Source organism: Echiichthys vipera (assembly GCF_963691815.1).
Source record: "Echiichthys vipera genome assembly, chromosome: X".
In the NCBI taxonomy this organism is placed as follows: Eukaryota; Metazoa; Chordata; class Actinopteri; order Perciformes; family Trachinidae; genus Echiichthys; species Echiichthys vipera.
The window spans coordinates 15,069,716-15,093,498 of record NC_139825.1 but is presented as its reverse complement, the minus strand read 5'-3'; the positions used below and the strand labels follow the sequence as shown (position 1 = coordinate 15,093,498).

The following is a 23,783-nucleotide window of genomic DNA, read 5'->3' as shown; positions in this document are numbered from 1 at the left end:
TAGTTGACCAATATTCAATAAAGAAAACATCAATTTCTCAGACACAAAAATTTAAATCCATGGGTTTTTTTTATAAACAAATGAGCCATTTTGCTCTTTTTTCATATTATTTTAAAGAGATTATGTTTGAGTTTTTGAATATTTTCTTACAAACCAGGAGCTTTTAGTGCCTAAACAAGAAATAAACAATAAACAATTTCCCTCTGGGATTATTTAAGTATTTCTGATTCTCTAGAAGGCACAGAGAAACTTTAGATTAGGATTGGCTTTCTTTGTCTTTCAAACAGACACACAAACAAAATGGTCCAAGACATAACTGTATTGCAAATTATTTATAATTGCAAAATGTTGTGTAACAAACCGTTTTGATAAATACAAGCATTGGACAAAGCGTTATCTAAAAAGGTCGACCTTCCACCACAGCCACAAAACACAAATAGATTTGAACATATTTCATTAAAAAAAAAAAAAAAAGACATTAGAAAACAACTCCTGGGCCATGAACTTTTATACATTTGCATATCTCAAAAATACTGAACACCATTAAACCTCTGTTTAAAAATAACGATAACTTAAAAGATGACAGTTTCACACTTAGTTTCAGTCTTTCTTCTCAATCTAGCTGCTATGTACATATAAACGTGCATTGCTGCACAAATACCACTCTCCTTCCAACTTTAGGTGGAATGTCTCATAACATTATAGCAAACCAAAAAGGAGCATTAGTGCCAAAAGTCGGGCTGTGTGAAGAGAGCAGCAGACCTGCATTGTTTCTCAGATAAATTAGTGTTCTCCTATGAAACTGAGCCAAGAAATCAATATCCTATTTTGGTAAATCATTTTGAAAAAGGGACAAAAAAAATCATTTATAAGCAGTTTAAATCTACAGGAGAAAAACTGGGTTCCTCATGAAAGGGAGATCAATGTCACAAGAGAAACTGCGTAAATGGTTTCTCTGCATTCAAGCTTTGTATTCAAGAGCTGTGAGTCTTTGTGTGAGAAAAGGCAAAGGAGCATCTACTGAATAAAAATGAGAAAATTAATGAATGCAATTTTCTGTTCCCAGCCACACATACAAAGAGAAATGGCTCTCCTTCATTCAAACACTGACAAAACTGTACAAAAAAACACCTCTAATATAATAATAGTAATTATTAATTCAGACTACACTCACATTTGTCTCATTGCCTTAACTGAGTTTTGACTGTGTTGCAATATGACCCAACCCGGGGACAACTGAGCAGGTTGTGCACTTTGGCAAGACTTGTTCTTTCAACCTTCCATATTTTCTTCACCATTTTTCCTTTAAAACTTCAAGAGTTTTTTTTCTATGCCTGAATCCCATTTCGACGTGCATGCTATTATCATGGAATCTGAATCTAGATGTGTTATCTGGATAATAACATTTCATGAAGACCTTTGCATCTATGCCTGGTATTAATAAGCGTTCTTGTTAACAAAGCTCTGCCCTCACTATGATCTTAATATGCAAAATAGGAACAAGGAATGTCTCAGGTCAAGGGAAACAATGCTGCTGTATAGGCTCTACTTCTTTTCGCTTTGCAAAGTAAATAGAGATTTGTTGAATCCTTATGAGCTGCTTAACTAGTTGATTTTTCAACTTGTTGGGTGTTTTTCCGAGGAGCCATCATAAACCCCCACCATGACACCCTAATAAAAGCATAACTGGCATTGGTAAAAAGACAGTATGGATGGCATCTGGCGAGTAACTAAACAATGCAAGACAAGACCACAACCAAATCAGGTCTAGAGGCTTTCAGCAGTCTAAATACAACCTGTTCTGCATGAATTAACACCTGGCGTTAACATACCTTGTGTAAATCGCAATTTCAATGTGAGAATTTCCATTTTGGAATATGGCACAGTTCTCACTGTGGCTACTGATTTAAACTCTTGTGAGTGCATGTAAACAGAGACTTCCAGTGCTCGAGCTGCAGCTCTAATATAACCACCATCAGCTCCGCCAATGACAAAGTTTACACGGTCATTGAGAAGATGCAGGTGAAAACGAGAGCCAGCTAAAGTGAGATTCAAAAGGAACCAGTCCAGTAGTGGGGAGAAGGTGAGGTCATAGTGCAGCCAGTCTGTGTTGTCGTCACAACGACATCTTTGCCAAAGTTTACACTGCTTTGCTCTCAAACATAAAACACAAACAAAAATAGACACACTAACATCAGTGCACACACAAACAAGCTTTCCTGCTAAGAGTCTTTGAGCATGTTGATGCGCGCAAAGATCTTGAGTGCAGGTCCAAGTTTAATGTTCATGGTGCTCATGAGGTGGTCCTCCTTTAACAGGAGCAACGCCTGTCCATCAATCTCCTGAGAGCGAAACTCATCTGCTATCTCTTGACAACCTGCATGTACAGCAGACAAAGAAGCACAAGTTAGTCACATTCAAATCGGGATTCATGAGCAAAAGACTCTGTAATGCTTTGGGAGTGTTTCCTGTGTTTACTTTTCTGACCTGGCAGTGAGCGGATGAACTCATAAACTTCTTCCACATTCCACTTGGTGGGGTCGTTGGGTAAGAAGCGCTCACAGAGTGAAGGCACGTCTCTAACCGCACAGCCCTCCTGGTCTGAGGCTCTGCTCGGATGCCGGTGAACGGGGACCTGTGCTGGGACCGGAGCAGGGGCCAGAGGTCCTGAGCTGGCTGCCGACATGGGAGACGGTGGCTCCTCGTAGCTGGACATGTCTGAACACGGGCTGGACTCCTCCTGACTGGGCTGTGAGGGATGCGGTGAGGATACAGAACCGCCCTGAGTCTGCTGCAGTGAGGGGGACAGCTTCTGAAAAGTATAATAGCAAAGCATGACATCAAGACTTGGCATTTAGGAAATGAATGGCTCATCAGTAAAACACCGCTGGGACATTGTGTTTGACACAGCAAAGATTAAAGAGGTAATAAGTATAGTTTATACTTTACAATAGCTCCAAATGAGTATAAAACACCTGCCGGGATTTGATGGAGTTGTTGGCTCAATACCAATGCTAAGAAAATTACTGCGTTAGGTGCTGAAGTCTCAGGTTTATAAAATGCACTTTCTGCAGCCCCTACTGGAGGCTAAAGACCCAACCCCTGAGGCATTACATAACTCAATACAGTTTTGGCCAGAAAACCTTAAAAAGATTCTTGTCTTCAAGCCAAACTGTTTATATTTTTTCAGCATCGGTGTCATTTAAACTACGTGTCTCCATTATTTAAATTCAACTTTACTGTGTTATCAGCATTTCAAGGGAGGGGAAGTCAGGTCACACAACATCTATAGGTACCAAGTCAAGAGCCACTTGCAGAATAGACATTACTTGGTGGGACACTGGGTGAGAATGCAGCTCCATAGCACAAAGTTTGGTCTCCAGGTAGGCTTATTTGTAAATACGGTCGCTCATTCTCCAGTGTATTGTCAGATGTTGAATGGATGTGTTGATGACGTTTATATTCTGCGTCAGCCAACAGCAAAAACAAACCTCCGATAGGAAAAAACGGCTTGTTTTTGATGTCTACATAATTTGTCAAGTAGGCAGAATAAATCTCTACTAATGCTTCTCCGCTCTGACTGGTCACCAATACACGCTGACAAAGATCATAAAGTACTTAATGACCCTTTAAAGACAGAGGAAAGATTATTGGGCACTGACACAAATGATGCTGTAGTTCATTAAAAAGCATGAGGTGTGAGAAGTGCAGGGCATAAAATGTGCAGTGGAAGCAGTATCTGATGGGAGGTAAAGTGTTGAGGAGGAAGTTTTTCAACAGTGGAGAAGTGTAAGTGTAAGTGTGTGTGTGTATGTGTGTGTGTGTGTGTGTGTGTGTGTGTGTGTGTACCTGCTTCTTCGCCTCTATACTGGAGCGGCCCTGAGATTTTCTACGCCAGCGATTCGTTGGTTTAGTCCTCTCTGGACGGAAAAGGCCTATCCGCTTCGTACATCCCACATTGTACCTGTCCACAAAAGGTCCACCATTAGAGCTTTTCATTTTTATATAATTGTTTAAATAAAAAGAAATATTAAAGCAAAAGGTGACTTGCCTCTTTGCACAAACCACAGAGCAGAATCTTTTAGAGCCTTTGAATGTGTAGGCAAAGTCGACCCAGCCACAGTATTCACATGTCAGCTTGGGTTCTTGCTCTTTTTCTACAGGAAGAGAAATAAGGGATACATTAAGTTTTTCTTCTGATATTAGACATTTTCTTTGAAAAGTACAAATGGAGCTGTGCTGGTAGGGTGTGTTGTTTCAGGTACTAGTGAGAAGTCCAGTTTGAGTAAGAGTTAAATTTAAACATTTAACATTCAAGGCACAAAGTAATTACCAGGAATGTACACTTGCATTTATGTGATTGTGACATCATGTTGTGATGCAGCACCAGTTGAACGAGTCAGGTCCAACTTTTTTGCTGGATTATCCTACTTAGTTTTACCCAGAAACTCCATCCTTCAGAACATCGGGTATCTGCTAAATGCCACTGATCCGCATGAAATACATCTTTCTGTTCCGTTTTGTATTACATTTAAATGTGAGGATTGCAAATGTATTTTTGTTATCCCTCTTTTTCTGTGACTACATGATAGTCTCTGAACCAGTGAACCTGTTCTGGTGTTCTTGTAATAACTTAGCCTGCTGCTGATTGGCTTCATGTGAGTTAAGTTAAGCTTAGATGATTGACTAGGTGCACCTGTAGAGTAACACACAATAGGGTGACTCATCATGCGCTGATGAAAGTTTTCACTATCTGTGCCACCCTGTAATAGATTGAATGCAACCAATTAAAATCCAGAACACAGTCTGAATCTTTTGTTCTTTGTGTGTGAGTCCTTTCTTGCAGCATTATACCTTTTCCCTGACTACTGCAAAAGAGAAGAAAATACACAAAGGCAGCTCAACTCTTGAGAATTAGTATAATGTGAAGGCTGAAATAACCATTACTCTGATACTGAATATGTTAATATTTACTGTTGCAGTTTTGTTGCTTGACAAAAGGAGAATATTCCATGAAACCAGCATCTAAAGTTAAAAAACAGAACTGGAAGAGCTACATTATTTACCAGATTTATTTTGGTCTGGGGGAAAAGACATGTACAGGTTAAGTGGTTTGGTAAAGAGATGGAGAAGCATGTAATTATGCTGAGAACAGCATTTTCTGTGTCGACACACAAGGAGAGTGAGTGCAGCACCAGCTTATTGTTTATCACCCCAGCTCAGCGCAGTTTGTCAGGTCTGTATTTGTTCACAACACTGCAGTAACTCTGTGTGTCAAGCAGAGCCTGAAGATATTATCGTTATTATCATATCATCATTTTTACAGAACATATAATGCAGAACACAATGCATGGGGCAAAATGGTGTTATAGACAGTAGACAGTACTGATCTTTATTTAGTTTATTTGGTTCACAATGTAAGACATTGAATATATAATGTATAATAATGTTAAATATTTATTAATAAAGTTTTTTTTTTTAGTAAAGCAGCCTTTTGAGCACCTTTGCGGTCATATTTGCACAATCCACATAGAAAAGGTCTGTTTTCATTCCAGCTCAAAAGTTCAATCTATCGGCCGCCATATCAGTAATTAGTTAAATTTTCCCGCTAAAATCGGTATATGATTCAAAAATCCAATAACGCTCCGGTCCTAGTGGCAAGAATGTGATTGTATCGGTCGCTATGAGTTTGATGTTTTGTAATGTCACAGTTTCATAAATCTCCAAATCTCAGTGCTACACAAACCGATAAACACAACCTGTGGTACTTTATCGTACAATAAGATTTAATACTTTTTGTCTCACCTGGTGGGTTCATGTCCTCAGGCTCGGAGTCGCTGTTTGCTGCGTTGCTGATGGGAGTTTTGTCAGGATCTGAGGAGAGTTGATGATCCAGCTTCTTTGGGCTGTCGATAAGAATGGGCAGACGCTCCACCTGGTGATAGGAAGATAATATTTACAAAACTGCATAAATTAAAACTGTGACAGCCTGCTGCAGGAATAAGAAACATAGCCATGTATATTGTCACCGACAATACAATACAGCAATACCATCATTCTGACACAACCGTAAGATTAAGTGCAAAGACTACTCTCCATGTGTGTATCCTGTCGACTAGTCAAACAGTGTCCTATTTATCTCCTTTTTTGATGAGATTAGGTGAATACAGACAGACAAAAATAATTAAACTACAACCGGAAACATTGGTGTCAAAGTCAGAAATGTGCATTCAATAGTGCTGAAACGATTAGTCAATCAGCAGGAAATTGATCTACATCAATTGTCATAACAAAGCCATTATATCAAACACCAACGGGAAAATAATAAATGGTTCCAGAATCTCAAATGTGAAGACATGCTACTTCTCGCTGTTTAACATCATCTAAAATTGATTCTCTTAAGGGTTATGTGACTGTTGGTCACACAAAACAAGTCATTCCAAGGCCCTCTGAATATGTAATTCATAGAAAAAAAACACCAATCCATTAAATAGATATAATAAACACTGAAGAATCAACAACAAAAATACATCATAAGCCTTAGTTGAAAGTACAATATCAATGTATTTGCAATGTAGAACTGCACTATTCACCCTGTATAACATCAGGTCTATAAGCATGTAAATATACTAAGTATTTACACCTAATGTCCAGTAGGAGGCAGCGAGCCCCAAGCCTAGAAATAACAACAAGCCTGTGATTATGTTGCACCATAACAAGAGGCTGTTTACTCTAATATTTAGCGCTTTTTATTTATTCATTTTAATAAAAATGTGATGATACACATGTCAACATGTACAAAGATACACCGGATAAACAATATAATTTATAACACCAGTTTTAAGGTTGTGACACAGATTAAATAAGGGGCTTTTTTATGCCTTGAGATAATGGAGAGGCCGCAGCTCATTACATACAACTTCATCCATTTGTACTCTGTCAGGGACACTCTCACTAAAATTAATGACTGATTCACAAAGAAACTGCGAACTGTCAGTTGTAGTAGTTGTAACAGAGGGTTTGGTGTTTGCCTGCTGACAGCTCCCTGCAGGCGAGTACACCAGAGAGTGTGTGTGTTGGCTCTGTGTTGTTTATCGGGCGTTGCTGCTAGTAACGCTAAAATTGAGCCACTTACACACACGGGGAATGGCTCAGCTCCCTCCTGGATGACAAAGCCTTCAATGACATGTGTGAGGACCTGGGGCTTGACGATGGCCTGGGGCGGTTTGTTCTCTCCGTTCTGCGGCGTGCTGCCCGTCACAGTGGGTGCCTCACTCTCATTTCCTGAGGTCATGGCTGGAGGTGGGGTCCCAGGTGCAGCAGTCGGTCTCTTGGTTGAGCCCCCTCCTGCAGATCAAGAAATTAACACCATCGAGTCAAGTGTGAGAGTATGTAGTTTGTGTGAGAACCGGTGGTTTGAATTTAGAGCTGAAAAAGTGGCACATTAATCGATTATCATTTTTCAAGCTAAGATGCCAGCTTCTCATTACATCTTCTCAGATGTGAATGTTTGGATGCTTTTCCTTACGATGTTTCATCGTAAAGTGAATAGTTTCGGATAATGGACGGCTGATCGCACAAACATACGCATTCTTAAGATGTCACATTGGCCTGTCGATAATTACCCTGGCCATTTTCACTGTTTTGTGACATTTTGTAGGTAATTAATAGAGAAAATAATCAGCAGCCTGTTTAGATTTATTGTCAGATTCAATCTTTAAATAAAAAATACCAAACAGTTTCTGATTCCATCTTCTCAAATGTGAATATGTGCTGCTTGTCCTTGCAATATGTGATTGTAAACTGGATATTTGTAGGTTTTGGACTATTAGTTGGACAAAACAAAACATTTAAAAAATACACTACCATGCGCTTTAGGAATCAGTGAGGACCTTTTTCTGTAATTTCTGACATTTTATCATCAAACAATTAATCTAGAAACCGATCTGCAGATTAATTGGCATTTACATTAATCATAAATTGAAGAAAAATTACAGTAAAGAAACTCAACTTACTGTTTTTGGTGTATTTACATTATCAAACTGGTACAATATTTAAACTTCTGAGGAAGGAAACATGCATTGCTAAAACTTTGATTAAATCATTTATTTTGTTATTTTTACTGAGCTAAGTAGTGGTTTGTTTTTATTTAATTATATTATTAAAAACATTAAAAACTGACACAATTATTACATTACAGCCATCTACATGCAAAACAGTGTGCAGTCATATCCACCTGCCTGCTGCGGATTTAAATTAATTTTCTAGTCCAATAACGTCTGAACATTAGCAGTGACCTACTGATACACAGTCGATCAATAGACGACAGTGAACCCATCATGCATATCAGTCCCTCCATCACAACAACAACGACGACGACAACGCCGCCGCCGCCTTTCCACTAAAACCCACAAAGCGAAAGTAAACATGAAGCCGCCATGCTTCCTCCAGTTTTGGTTCCGCCAGTGTTGAATTAGCTTTCTTACCAACTTCCGCTGTGTTCAGAGAGAAAACATGTGCGCGTTTGCTGGTGTTTGGTTTTGTAATGATCCAAAACACACACAAATACACACACATCGACGTGCCGCCGCTGCTGTTCGTGACTGCTCGTGTTAAAGCTGCAGCGCCGCTTCAGACCCGAAAAAGAAAAAGCTTTTCACAGGGTCCGCCTCCCTGTTTCCTCCCACGGCAGCTTAACGTGAGCATCTCTGATCCTCTCCAGACTGCTACTGGTGCATGACAACATGATAAAAAAACTGAACCTCCACTACATGAAAATGTTTTATTTCAGTCCCAGCAACTGAAACGGATTAAACTACAAGCCAGTAAAGCGACACATGAACGAGACAAGAGTGCATGTTTGTTCATGTTTAAATTTAAAGGGCACATATTGTTCTCATTCCCAGCGTCATACTTATATTTTGGGTTTTACCTAGAACAAAAAACACATTATTTTTCTTATAATGTCTGTCTGAATGTACCTGTATACAACACAGACTGTATAATAAAGACAGTTGTGGCTTCAGGGTCTGTAAAGTGAAGCCAATGCAGAAGTGTCTTAAACCTGCATTCTTTCTAATGTCCAGCAGGGAGCGACTCCACTGGTTGCAAATAGAAGTCTGGTTGTATACAAGTCAATTGAAAAAATGAGCCTCTACTTCTCACTATACCTATTGTCTCAGTAAACATTTACCTAACGAGTTTATTGTTTTAATTGTCTTCTTCAATACAGCATGATGTTCATTTTGTAAGTTATGGTCCCATTTAGAGTGAAATAGAAGTTAAAGCAGGGTTTGTTTTAGGGTAGCGGCTTAGTAAAGGATATCTACAGCCAGTGTTGGGAAAGTTCATTATCTACAACTAGTTCAAAGTTCAGTTCACAAATTTTAAAATGAACTAATTCAGTTCGTAGTTCAAAATTCAAAAAACTGAATTTAGTTCACAGTTCCAAAAATGAATTAGTTCATAGTTTTTTTTTTTAAATACGTTGCTACAAGCTATTATTTAAAAAAATTATTGCCACAGTCTACATAGAATCACAGACAGCAATTATTTTAACAGTATTAAAACTATGTCTGATTTCATCCACATATCCAATTTTGAATCCTTATCCAACCAGTGTTTACATTAGCATTGAGGGGACAGCATTTCCACATAGTTGCTTTAACACTATGCATTCAGTCCACACTAGTAGCAGCTGCAGCTTTCACACCTACATTATTATTATAATGTTAGAATTATAAAGAAAAACAGGACAGTAATCCTTAAGGTGCAAATGTTTGTCAATTTTAATAATTTTCCATTTCAGTGCACACTAAAAAGGAATACTGGAATCCTGGTTCAACAAACAAGTTACATGAATGGTAAAACAATGGAACCAGGCTAAGGTAGGAAATTAAGGTTGAGGTTCAAAATAATTTAATGAAAGCTCGGCTTTCCACTTGACTCAAAGGCTGCAGGTCTCCGACAATATACCGCACCACCAGGTTGTCCAGCTGTCGCTGGGAGATGTACACAGTTAATAGGATTTGTGTCGAGGATCTGTCCTGACTGTCTTTGATTTTTTATTTGCTTGCACATACCTTGAAATGTCGGGTGCTTCAGTTCAATGTGGCGTTTCATGTTTGCTGTGGATGTCACTGAAATGCAGATTTTTTAATTTAACGAGAATATGACCCCTTTTTGCTGCTTTGTCCCCTACACATTGTTGTCGCTTTCATGCTGTTTTTGTTGTGATGACGTATGCAGCGGTGTGACACTGGCAGGATGGATGTTGCCATATTGGGTGTTTTTTACGCTACATATTAAGGGTACGTCTACACGATCGTAAACCACCTTTTTTTCCCTCCATGGTTCTTAAAAAGTTTTCCATCCACACAGCCTCGGCTCAAGAAATATCTGCATCCACACGAAACCAGTGAAACCAGCTAAAAACGCTGTAGTACATATGCCAGGCCTGGATGTGACGCTGTAACTGCCTCAGAAAGTGTTGTGTTGTGTTGTGCATAAATGTTTTTTGCACAACACAGCAAGTAAATTGTGGGTATCAGGTGGACTTTTTGGCGGCAGCTAAGGGAAATCACAGAGAGAGCAACAAACAAAGCATAAGAGACAGATGATACAGAAACTATGTTCTGAATTACAAGTACTGAACATCAGCACTGATTGTCTTTTCCACCACTGACAGATTCCAGTAGGAACGGAGCAGAAATAATAGTCCATTTTGTGTGTTGAGGAGAAAGGTGTGAGGAAAAGTTTGTTTAACTGCTACTTCTCATCCTAGTGGCTAATTGGTTGCAGAGTTAATTTACCAAAACGTTAAATTACTCTACAGAGCGTAATTTAGCAGTTTATGAAATCATGTTGAGTCATTACCTTGTGGCTGAACAGCTGGGGTGGCTGGGTCGACCTTGAGCTGCTCTACAGGCTTGGTGGGTTGTGCTGGCGAGGGCACAGGTTGCTGCTGCTGCTGTAGTTGTTGTTGTTGTTGTTGATGGTGTTGATGCTGTTGTTGTTGTTGTTGTTGTTGTTGTTGTTGTTGTTGTTGTTGCGGCTGTTGCTGTGTGGCTGGGTTCGGACACGTCTCTCTGACCACCAGTGAGGTTGGCTTTTCTTTACCGTCCTGAACCAGTCGAGAGGCCTACGATGTGTATCAAGAAGAGGGTGAAATATCTGAGCACATCTGAGACAGTAATGAACAGACCTACCAGGGACTGTAAGTACATTTGATGTCAGTGACTCAAACACTGAAAACCATTGAGCTTGGAAAATAGCACACCAGTGGGAAAATATTACACCAGGAATCCAAAACCATGTATGTCTTGGAGTAGAAATGGATTTTATGGGGGTTGTTGGAACAGCAGCTTTTGTTTTGCTGGTTACTACTTTAAAAATATATATCTATAAAGAATGGGACAACACGTCAGGATGTTAAGGAGGACAGAATGGTGTGTCCCATTAGAAACAAATGGAGGACAAAAAAAATGTATCACATAAAATATTAAATTCTGGACACACACAGGTAATATGGTGATGGGAGCAAGGTGCCCTGCAATGATACATATCATATCCTAGATCAGGGGTTCCCAGTGCTTTTCAGCTCGAGCCAAAACAGAAATCTTGTGTCTCCTTGGGACCCACATTTACAAAAATATGTCATGAATTCAAGTGATCGAGCTGAGGGAATCAAAGTCATCAACATTACCACAGTCAGACGGCCTGATCACATTTTTCAGGTCAAGGTTCTTCTTAATTCACATACCATAGCATTATTATACATTTTACTCTGCTGATTGGTGACCCCCCCCCCCAAAAAAAAAAAAAAAAATTGGGCATTTTGGGTCCCTACCCTGACTTTGGGAAAGACTGTTCTAGATGTATGAGAAATGTTACCAGTTTATTTCATTTTGTCCACAGATGTATACATTTTCCCAAGCTTTTCCAAATAAAATACATTTCTAACAATACTATGAGCCTACAGCTTCACTAGCTGCAACATGCTCAGAGAGATAATTCTAATATCCTGATGTTTAGCAGGTTTATATTTACACCATGTTAGATTAGCATGATAGCATGCCAACATTTTCCAAGCACAAAGTGAAGCTGGGGCTCTTTTGTTTGTTGTGTACCTGTACTCACCGTTGGCTGTATTTGTAGGTTGATGGCAGTGAGCTGGACGGGCTGAGCTTTGGCATGGTTGAGGGAGGAGTGGAGGGCGTGGGGGCTGATGGTGGAGTGGAAGATGGTTGCCTGCTGGCTGGGCACAGAGGGCTGGTGTGGAGCAGGTTTGGGCAGTACGGGGACAGGGTGCTGTGACGGTTGAATGGAGGCCGTTTGCAGCAGCTGGCCTGTGGTCCTCTGGGAACCTTGACTCTGGTGGACAACAAATTGCTGCTGCTTGTGATGCTGAACCAGGGAGTGGGGCTGAATCTGTGTGTATGCTGGAACGAAAACGAGAACATTTATTTTTTCTTTTTAATTACTGTGTTCACCATTCACAGAAACTTCACTAGCCAGTGACTACCTTCCAACTGCTTTACCTTTGGATTAGGTCTTACACCATTATGATAGACTGTATTTTGATAGTGAAAATACTTGAAACAGAAGGCTATAAATGTTCCATTTTTTACTTTGTAAGAAGATTTACAAAGAATAGCTCTAAACGCTTGTATTGCGACAAAAACACCACCTTTAGTTAACGTTAAAGACATATATACAATTTGAAAAACAAAACTATTATCTAATCACCGTTTTTGGGCTGAGAGCTGCAAAGATTAATCGATTGTCAGCCATGAAATTAATCACCAACTATTTTGATCATTTATTTATCGGTTTAAGTACTTAAAAAAACAAACAACAAAAACAGTCAAAATTCTCAGATATCAGCTTTTTATATCTGAATATTTTCTAGTTTCTTTACTCCTCTGACAGTAAACTAAATATATCTGAGTAGTGGACAGACATTTGAACATCTAATCTTGGCCTCTGGAAAACACCATTTTCTGACATTTTATAGACCAAACAACTAATCAATTGATTGAGAAAATAATCAACAGAATAATTGACGATGAAAATAATCATCAGCATATGGTAAATTATTTGAATAGTTGATTACCAAAATATCGATCTGCAACAACTCTAGTGATCCATTAATCGCCATTTTATCAATGCAAAATATGTGCTGGTTCCTACTTCTTAAAGATTAATATTTACAGCTTTTCTTTTTTTCATGTCATTGTAAATTGTATATCTTTAGCGTCTAGAATGTTGATTTGACAAAATCTGATTAAAAAACAATTAACTGATCAATTTGAAAAATATTTTGAATACAGTAATAATAATAATGATAATAATAATAACAATAACAATAATAATAATAATAATAATAATAATAATAATAATAATAGGTAGATGAAGTTTAAGGCCTACTGTCAAATAAAGAACATAAATTGTATGACAAAGTTTTATCATACATCATTTCTATTATACTTTCTATATAAATTGAATCCAATGTTATGCATTTAATGTGTGCTCATTACTGTCCACACTCTGTTTCAAAAGATCTCAAAAAAATGCAGACATCTGCACAAAAGAGCTTTTTTGTTACTTTCCACTCAGGAGCGCTTTCTGAAAGGTGCACAGAGAGGCCCCCTCACAAATTGTTTCAAAATGGCCTGTCACCACCTGTCAGTGTTGTTGTGGATAAAAAGACATCCTGAGCTCATAAGTTGCCCCGAAGCCCAAGACACAGCATATCAATCTTGTATTGTGGGAGCACATCTGCAAAGGAAAGTCCTTCAGCGGAAGTAGCCTGAGGCTAGTGTCTAAGATTAGAAATGCCTCAGAAACAAACATGCAGAGCCAACTGTCTGTGACACTCTTTATTGAGTTAATGTTGAGTCAGTAGCTCCAAGCCCCTCTGCTGCCTCCTTGAGCTTTAACAACTCTACCAGGAAATACTAAGTACTCATGGACTCGTTCCTGTTACTTAAACCCAAACCAGAAATGACTCCTGCACTATACTATGTACTGTACAGTAGGTTCTGCTATATGAGCCGTGTGAATGTGGAGGTGTTTTTGGTGATGTTAATAAACCCCCTAATAAGCATGGAAAACTGCCAAGTACATCAATGTTTTTATCTCAAATCCCCCTTGCCCCCACCCTCCTGCTCTTCCTCCTCCCCTTGTTCTTTTCATGATGTTTTGTGTGGGAAAGGCTCCATCTGGTTTCAAAGTTTCCCTGTGAGGCACTAACCACAGTCTGTGCCCTGCTGTGGAAGACATAGTTTCTATCCAGCAGAGTTTGCATGTCATTAGTCCCTTTAATGCTACAAGATATGCTGAGAAGTGTTTTCATTTTCACATGGAGAGACTCAGTGGAACCCACCAACAGACAATTTGGTTCTCTATGGAGTACAGGGGAGGCGTTCGTTTGACATTTGCAATGTTCAGAGCAAGATGGGTGGATACATCCAGCAGCGTAATAATCAAAGATGTCAGCCTATGAGATGGTTCAGGCTTGAAAAACAATTTAAACAGACACTTCAGGGAATGATTACATCCATCAGCTACATTTAAGGGTGGCAAAAATAATTGATTTTAGATGCATCATGATTGTCTTTTAAAAATTCTGCAAAACTCTGTTAAGTCTTACTCCAGACACAATTTAAAGTGTGTAAAAACTATTCTTCTATATAACAGGGTTTTCCCACATAGAAAGTAAAAAAAAAAAAGCTCAGACAAGGGAAAAGTGCTTGGTTGAGACTCTTTGGTGATGACATTCTATTAGCTTCTACCTGAGGTTGACGAGCAGGCCCAAGATGAAAGAGAAGCATGCAAACTCATTAAGATGACTAAATACATAAAGAATCAGTCAGGTCTACATGTTTGAGCCAGCTTCAGACAGGAGGCAGTGGGGCAACGGAGCCCCTTGTGCAGATCGCCAACTCGTGGTATAGCAGGTGCAAGCCCAGGCAGGTTGCCTGCCCATGGAGCTAACATTAGCGCTCCGCAACTAAATTATAGTTTTAGCATCCAGAACCCAGCGTCAGTCAGACCCAGACTCGGATGAGAAAAATGTCTTTTTCCCATTTACTTTTATAGTCTAAGGCTCCAGCAGCTCAGCTTAGTCTGATACGAGGTGAGGGGCATTTTTTCTCTATTTCTCAATAACTGAATAATCGTAATTGTTCAAACAAAAGTAGTGAAAGTATGCTCCAATGTTCCAGTTTCTCAAACAGCTGGATTTCTTCTTTTTGTCATATTTTTCGACAGTAAATATAATAACTTTAGGTTTCTGACTTTTCTGCAGACAAAACAAAACATCTGAAAACATCAATTTGGGCTCTGTGAAGTGTGAATTGGGACACCTTTTCAGTTTTTTGACATTCCATCGACCGAGCGATTATTAAGAAAAGTAATTGTTAATTAAATCTATATCATCAAGGTCAAGGGATAACCAGAATCAGTAGAATTAATCCTTAGGGCACCATGAATATAAACCAACTGACTGACAGAGCAATGATATACTGACAGCTCAAAGCTCAGCATTAGCTTCAATTTATTTAGGTTGACATATAATGACCTTAAACTCTGCCCACTCCTAGTGGACATGATTCAAAATGCATCGAGAATAATTTTGTGATTGAATAGTAGCAAATCTTCCCAAATCATAATGTAGCAAGTAATTCTCAGCCCCAGTATGAGCGAAGGAGGGGGATTTCTGAATCAGTGCACACCGGATACAACCAGCCTGACAGTTTTCTCAAGCCCCTTATGAGGAACAGAGTGAAATCTTGGAAGAACAGGAAGACAGGGGAATTCATTTAAATGCCATTCCCCCTCAAGTTCTTGGGATTAAGGACTGGAATGACTCAGCCGCCCCCCACACCCACACACACATGCAATCATACAATATTCAGTATGTGGAAGTGGCCTACACACCCCCTACACTATGAATGTGTCCTCTTACTCTATTTGCCTGTTGTTGCACAATGTCCAGGGGTTGAGGACAGTATATGTTCCTGATGGGTTTACAGCGCCAGGCTCTGGAAAATCCCTGAGTTTCCACATTCTCACTGGCTGCCGCTTTGTCTTACATTCATAAAACACATTCTGACCTAAAACAACAGAACAAGAGTAGGGCCTTACGCAATCTTTCCTCACTTAAATACTATTCGAAATCTGGTTTGTAGATACTTTATCAAGTAGACAATAAGAGAAAATTGGTTAAATAAATCCAGCCCCTGGTTGATTAAAAGATCCTATTGTTCTGGACAAAACACAAGGCCCATTTCATGTCCAAGAGAATACACATTGACAGGCTCTCAGGGAGAAAACCAAGTCACACACGTCAGCATTTTAGCAGTTGTACACTATACACTGTACAGAGATAAAGTGAAATGCTTAATTTCAGTGAGAGAAGGTGACTTATTAGTAGTCATTAAAGCAGTTTTCTCATATTACTTCTGGACAATGTCCACTGAATCAGGTGCAGTTTTCCTTTCACACTTTCCGGTGTTAAATGCATTCTCAATTACTGGAAATACTCCCAGTTTGGTTTAAGAGAAGAGTGATGCCTGGTTAGAGCCTGCAGGAGGCAGGACATGACACAAATTACACCGCGGTCAAATAGCCGGTTCGTAATTTGATCATATTTATAAACTACAAGTCTCTTGGCATTGCTTGAATTTGTTCCAAGTTCAAGAATCTTGTCGTCTCTCCAGTTAGACATTTTTGCTGCCTTGAATGTTTGTTTTCTTCCGGTTTGGCACCAGCCGCATAACAGAAACTTCATCAACAGGTCCAACTCGCTCACTGTGAATTCTCCTATGACCTGCTCTATTCCCATATGGCCTCAATAGGACGTTACACAGACTTTGTACTAGGGAGCAAGCAGCATAAAGTCAGATCCAACGGATCAGACATTTGTGTTCTCACATACACCTCCTCCGGGTAATGTCTAAATAAGTCTAGATTTTTTAAAATCAGGTTCTCACTGATTAGTGCCAAGAGGAAGCTATGACAAACACTGACTGCAACAAGCCAGACGTACATTTGTTTCCAGTCCAATTCCTATTTAAGCGACTGACTCTTAATGTCTGTATGCTCCCAGTAACAGAAATACTGCTCTAAAATGATCTGCCATCTTTTGGAAAGCGAAATGAAAACTGATGACCACAGATAGCGAAACAAAATTAATCATAACTCTTCCATTGTTGTTATTCTCTCATATCACGCCAGAGTGAGAGAGTTAAAGATGTGTTTGATTTATGATACAATTTCAAAAATAGCATTATGGTTACTGGTGCGGTTGCAGACTTAAAAAAAAAAAAAAAATTGGGCCTCCTTATTGGCTGAATGTTATCTGTCAGACTTGTTTCCCAAGTTTAGGCTATAAACTCGGTGGAGCTGAGACGGGCTGAATGAAGCCTACAGTCTCTGCTAGCCACCTGTCACTCAAGGCGGCTATTCACTGAATTATTTATACTTACTGATTATATATATATACTGTATATTTTATTTATTTTTTCTGCTGGAAAATTGAGTGGGTCTATGGGGATTGACTCGCTTTTGGAGCCAGCCTCAAGTGGCCCGTCAATGAACTACAGTTTTTGGCTCTTTAGTCTTGGTTTCATTTTACAGCCCCAGAGATTGACGCTTGGTTTTGTCTTGTCTTTGGGAACTAATGCACTTAAATGCTCTTCTTAACAGTAATAAGCAATTAACAAGTATGTATAATTTGCTACATTTTAAGAACAATAAAAAATAGTCACTAATAAGACACAGGGGCTAATTGTATCTACTCATTAATGCAAAGGTTTTTATCGTTTTATGGAGTGTGGATTTACCAACCACCAGAAAAATCTCTGGTTTCCTGAAGCTAAATTAGAGGTTTGCTCCACCACAATAAGACAATAAACATCAATTGTGAAAGTAGACAAGAGACAATGGCATGTCAATACAAAAAGTTTCCCTTGATTTCATGTTGGAAATCAAAGAGCATTTTGACCCAGTCACACTCAAATTGAACCAAAGATTTCCCTTCTCCCGATCCACCGTGTATTAACTCCTCAGCATCTCATGTGCACACCTGTCCCTCATGGCCTGCTGCTATGGCAACCCATGTTAATTTTTCCAGACAGCATGAAGCCAGATTTCTAGCTTCCATCCTCCCTTTCATTTTATGTGAATCCATTACTGCAACAAAGCAAGTCACAGTTGTGCACTGACACGCTCAGATAATCCCAAATCTCACACACACACACACACACACACACACACACACACACACACACACACACACACACACACACACACACACACACACACACACACACACACACACACACACACACACACACACACACACACACACACACACACACACACACACACACACACACACACACACACACACACACACACACACACACACACACACACACACACACACACACACACGCACATGGCGAATGCATACACATATTTGTAGGTTCTTGCTCAAAACAGTCTATTCTGTGTGCTATGTGATGACTTATCAGGACACTCTTGAATATGTGATAATGCATCTGGCTTATACTGCAAACAAACTGGACTAGATTTGATTTAATCAGCTTGTGCTGCTGGCATATTCACAATCATTCACACTAAAAAAAGAAAGAAGCGGCTGACTTTCAATTACACAATAAGGGGTTTACAAAAGACTCTTGCATGGCAGTTTGCCTTTCACAGCTTCTGGTTCACAAAGCAGCTTGACTGTTCCAGCCAAAGCCCAACACGCTGTCTCTAATACGGCTGGTTTCACCCTTTAGTGAGTGAATGGGTGTGTGGTGCAGGCCCTGACATTTCACACTGTCACTGCCCAGAGAAAGCTTTTCAAGGCTCTGAGTGTAAAAACTGATTTCTCAGCTAATCTTACTGTAAACATGAGAACATGTGTGTATATGACAGCTAACTAAAGCCCCAAATCTATTTCGAGGTTTGAAATAGACATCTGTTTAAAAAAAAGAAGCAGACAATTTGGCAATTTGATTTAATTTAACTACCTGCAAAAAATGAAAATAATCTTCCTATGGAATATTGAGTGTCACTGTGTACAGAAATAACATGAAGCGAACCGTTTACATTTAACACACATACCATTATCTCTGAAACCATTGTGGATGCTCTCTTAGATGGAAACAAGACTTAGAGTCTGCAGCCATGTTAGCTGTTCTGAGGCTGAACATAGGATAACATCAGCATGGAAACATACTCACTATCAGAATGCTAACATAGTGATGTTTAGTGGGTATATTGATTACTATCTTCATCATGTATTATAATATTTCAAAAACGAGGGCCAGAGAAAATGCTCTCCTGAAAAAGATAGCATTGCTCTCAGTGTTCTCCCCCTGAATAAATAAAGGTAAAAAAAGAAAGAAAAATATTCACTACACTCACACACAAGATGAAGAAAAGCGGCAAATCACCACATCATACCACACTATACAGACCAAACACTAAATGCTGTTTATTTCTGTGCGGGTATTGGCCCTGCTTTGGTTGGCCCTGATGAAAGCACTGCCAGGATGAGTTTTATGGAGAAGATACCTGCACACATTTAGACTTTAACATTATGTGAGCTTCTCAGGCTGTGAGGTTGCAGACTCCACTTACCTGGAGCAATCAGGGGCTGAGCGCTGATAGCTGTCACGCTGCGGCTCATGTTTATAGCTCGGACCTCTGTGACTGCTGCACTGTCAACCTTCTTCCCTGCTTCAGATGAACTGTCAGAGGAGGTGGCCTTCCCTCCTGTGGGGGTCTGCGTTACTTGGCCGGGATTCTTGATCAGTGAGGCGGGCTGGATGGGCACAGGGCTCTGCTTCAGACTGAGAGCCTGCAGGGTCTGAGTCTGAGAGGAGGACATGGCTGCCCCCTGCTGGCCACGGATGGCCAGATTCTGGACCTGATTCTTAAGAGACACAGAATGATGACAAAAAGCGGGTTAAAGGAGCAGATATTTTTAGTTTGTCAAAACTTTGTTTCCAAAATGAATGAAGATGGACTTTGCTTTTGCAAACCAATGCAGGCATATTAAGATCATCCTGTTAATGTCACAGATAGTATGTAAAAGTAGTTCTTAACCATTAATTGCCATTTTCACATCCTTTTTATTTTAAATCTCCAAATGTTACTCTCAGGAAGATCATGTCCAGAACTTTAACGTTAAATAACTGCAATTATTTGTCATTTTGATAGAATATATGCCAATGCACCTACCTGTGAGGAGGCCTGCGTGGAGCTATCTGACTGGACAGCTGTAACTGTGGCTGTTGGAGTGAAGATGAGCTGCGGGGACAGAGGAACAGCCCGGCCCAAGCTCCTGGCCACCTGCACCAGGTTATTCTGCTGGGCCTGTTAAGCCACACACACACACACACACACACACACACACACACACACACACACACACACACACACACACACACACACACACACACACACACACACACACACACACACACACACACACACACACACACACACACACACACACACACACACACACACACACACACACACACACACACACACACACACACACACACACACACACACACACACACACACACACACACACACACACACACACACACACACACACACACACACACACACACACACGATAATAATGATGACCTTCAAGCACAAAAAGGATTATGTTTAAGCTTAAGGAACCCATTCACATATTTTGCATAGAATACTGATTTAGATTTTTCTTGTCATGAAAACTACAGCATGGCAGACATGTATCTTTGCAATCTTTATCTTAAAGCTGCAGTCAGCAAGTATGGCAGATCAAGTTGACTCAATCAAATTTCAAATGTTTACGACTCTCACGCCCCTCCCGCACTACCACAGAGCTCCTTTGCTCCCTCCAATCAAGTGCTCGTCAGTGCGCGTGCACCAGTTTCCTGCGAAAGCGACGGTGTCTTTTCTCATCAATAAACGGCATGGAGTACATGCTACATGGAGGTAGGCTGGCTAACTTACTCATAGATACAGTAAAAAACGCTAACGTCATTTAGTGTATGCCTAGCTTCAGGCCGTGTTCCTGTGATATTGTAACATGAGCGAGGTGGGGAGGGGGAATCTGTGGCATGTGCACGAACTGTGCCTGAGAGTCAGCTCTCCTACAGCCCTGCACTGAGTGGACAGGATGATACGGGCGCTGTAGATTTTTGCAAAACAAACTACAGGTTCTAAGTGCACATAGAGGCGCACCCCCCCCCCCCCCCCCCCCAACCAAAACCGGATGATTTATGTTGTTCTATAGGAACATAGTGTCAGCTTCAGTGAATATGATCAAACAAATGTTGCCGACTTGGACTTTAAAAAGCCTCTTTAAAACCAGAAACCATCTGACGATGGGATAACACCAGCCACAAAGCCAAATTAGGCCAGGGGCGTAAAGTGGTGGGGCAGTGGCCCCTTCCCTACTTTCTACCCCCCTACTACTGCCACCTTCGCTCGGACAACAGCCAACTCGGGTGGCAAAAAGAGAATAAAGCACAGCATTTACTATGGCAGAGAAAGCACACATACTCATGATTATGTGCCAGTGGCTATGATCCTTGTGTCTGCAATCTCACCATCTGTGCACGCAGGTACATCTGTGCCTGGCTGGCCGTGAGAGTGGGGCTAGATGGGCTGCCCAGCAGAACAGCCTGCTGGGAAATACTGGTGGGGGTGGAACTAATGCTCTGGGCCCGGCTGATCAGCTGAGCTGCCGCCGGGGAGGTGGTCAGGTTGATCTACAGGGAGAAGATTAACAGGATAACTGGGTTATACCCTTCCTTTACTTTACTAAGTTCTTTAAGCATGTCAATCCTACAAGATCTAGAATTTGTACAGCACACACATTTTTACAACTGAATGTTATGTTTATTTAAAGTAAAAGTAGCAACTTAGTTCCATGATAACCTAATAAAACAAAGATAAGGAGACAGGCCCAACACTTAAAACTGCACATACCGTAGCTTGAGTTGATCCTGTTTGCTGGGATGAAGTGCCATTCTGTGAAGAGCTTTGCCGGGCAGATGTGATACTGGCCTATCACACGGCAATAAAGAGAGACAGAGAGAAATTTACCATTTCCTGAAATGTCTAGGAGGGAGTCAACAGTATTATCTCTGTGAGAATGATTATTTAATGTGATGACTGTCACTGTGCTGACCTGCTGTACAGCAGCCAGGCTCTGGAGCTGAGCGGTGCTGAGGCTGTGCTGCTGGAGGGCTGCGGTTTGCAACATCAGATGCTGCTGCTGAGCAGCATACATCTGCTGCAGGTACTGTGCTGCTGTGTTAGGCTGTCTGTGCAATGCTTGCTGGAATACCTGCATATAAAGACAGATTGGTTGGGTAATGCAATATGCACAAAACAAGTTTGCATAATGTATATTAAACTCAGGGTGTAAAAGTTAGAAAAGTTGAAAATCAAAGAGTCAGAGAATTGACTACATGGATACACAACCACATCTTTGTTCCAAATCTGTCCAAATCAATTTTATTATACTAAAAAAAACAATCAAATCCAAATCACAGCTGAAACAAATGGGCTTTGAATGGCTGTATCATTTTTCTATTAGATCATAGACTGGGATTCTAGATACAACAGATATCATCTTAGGGAGAAATGCACACCTCTAGTTAGGAGTGTTTCAAAATGTCTAAAATGTCATTCGATCATAGCAAGCAGAACATAGCAGACCTGGTGCCTAAATTACCACTAATTATAACAGAGCTAAACCTCCAAACCATGGAAAATAACTCTCCTCACCCCTCACCTCTGAAAGTGCTTTCTAACTGATTGCTAAGTCACGAGAGAGGATGTTGACCTGTAGTTCACAGAAGCATCTGGACCAAAACCTCTTGAAATGAGGGTAAAATTGGTAGCAGAGTTGCAACACAACTGGCACTGAGCATAAATTTCTAGCAGTTCTTTCTGCTCAGAGGGCTGCCTGGTGACAATAGTGTTTGTCTTTTAATTGTCAGCAGGCACAGTACAAAAAAATAGAGGGCTAAATATAACAAAAAACCTGCTGTCAAAGCATCAGCACTAAACGTGTGTGGACCTTATTCAGAGTGGGGGTAAGCCTGTGTAGAGGCTTATTCGTGGTCAACAGGTCAGGAGCACTAAAGCACTGAAAGCATTCCTTCCTTCAACTTAGACAGATCCTGTGACAATTCATTTAAGTTTCCTTCATTGGCATATTAACCAGAAAGACAAACGCCTCTTGTCTCATTAATTTGTTCCAATTAGAAAATTATATGCTGACCTGTACACCAACAGAGGGCAGTAGAGCAAAGTTAAAAGTATATAACTTGTGAACATTTGTATGTGGTCTGAGTGCGATTGCAGGTCATACACACAACACCCAAACATTATATCAAGATGTCAACAATTTTATCACAACGCCAAGAAACTCACCTGCACTGTTTGTCTGTCAGGTATCCCACTGTAAACAGATATCTGAGGCACTGCCTGTCTTCCTGCTGTAGTAGTACTACTGGTACTACTGTTAGTATTACTACTATTATTACTACTACTACTGCTGCTAGTGGATATGGTAGAAGTAGTAGCAGAAGTGTTAGCGGTGGTACTTGTACTGCTGGCAGTTGTGGTGCTAGAGGAGGGAGCGGAGGTGGAGGTGGAGGTGGTAGTCCCGGTGCTATTGGCCGTAGAGGCAGGGGCCCCCGGCTCACTCTCCATGGTGCCCTCTGCTCTTCTCACCTTTGACC

General features: G+C 40.4%; 1 protein-coding gene across 1 annotated transcript; it reads right to left on the bottom strand.

The window, feature by feature from the left end:
• Positions 1 to 317: 317 nt before the first annotated feature.
• On the bottom strand, positions 318 to 23,769 carry phc2b (polyhomeotic homolog 2b). Its single transcript, XM_083938790.1, is given in 16 exon segments — positions 318 to 2,377; positions 2,488 to 2,812; positions 3,850 to 3,964; positions 4,052 to 4,157; positions 5,806 to 5,935; positions 7,136 to 7,347; positions 10,876 to 11,140; positions 12,139 to 12,440; positions 19,660 to 19,954; positions 20,263 to 20,397; positions 21,636 to 21,797; positions 22,018 to 22,095; positions 22,220 to 22,378; positions 23,473 to 23,663; positions 23,666 to 23,703; positions 23,705 to 23,769. Coding segments are annotated over 16 exon segments (2,718 nt in total). The 5' UTR covers positions 23,755 to 23,769; the 3' UTR covers positions 318 to 2,222.
• Between the last annotated feature and the right edge of the window lie 14 nt (positions 23,770 to 23,783).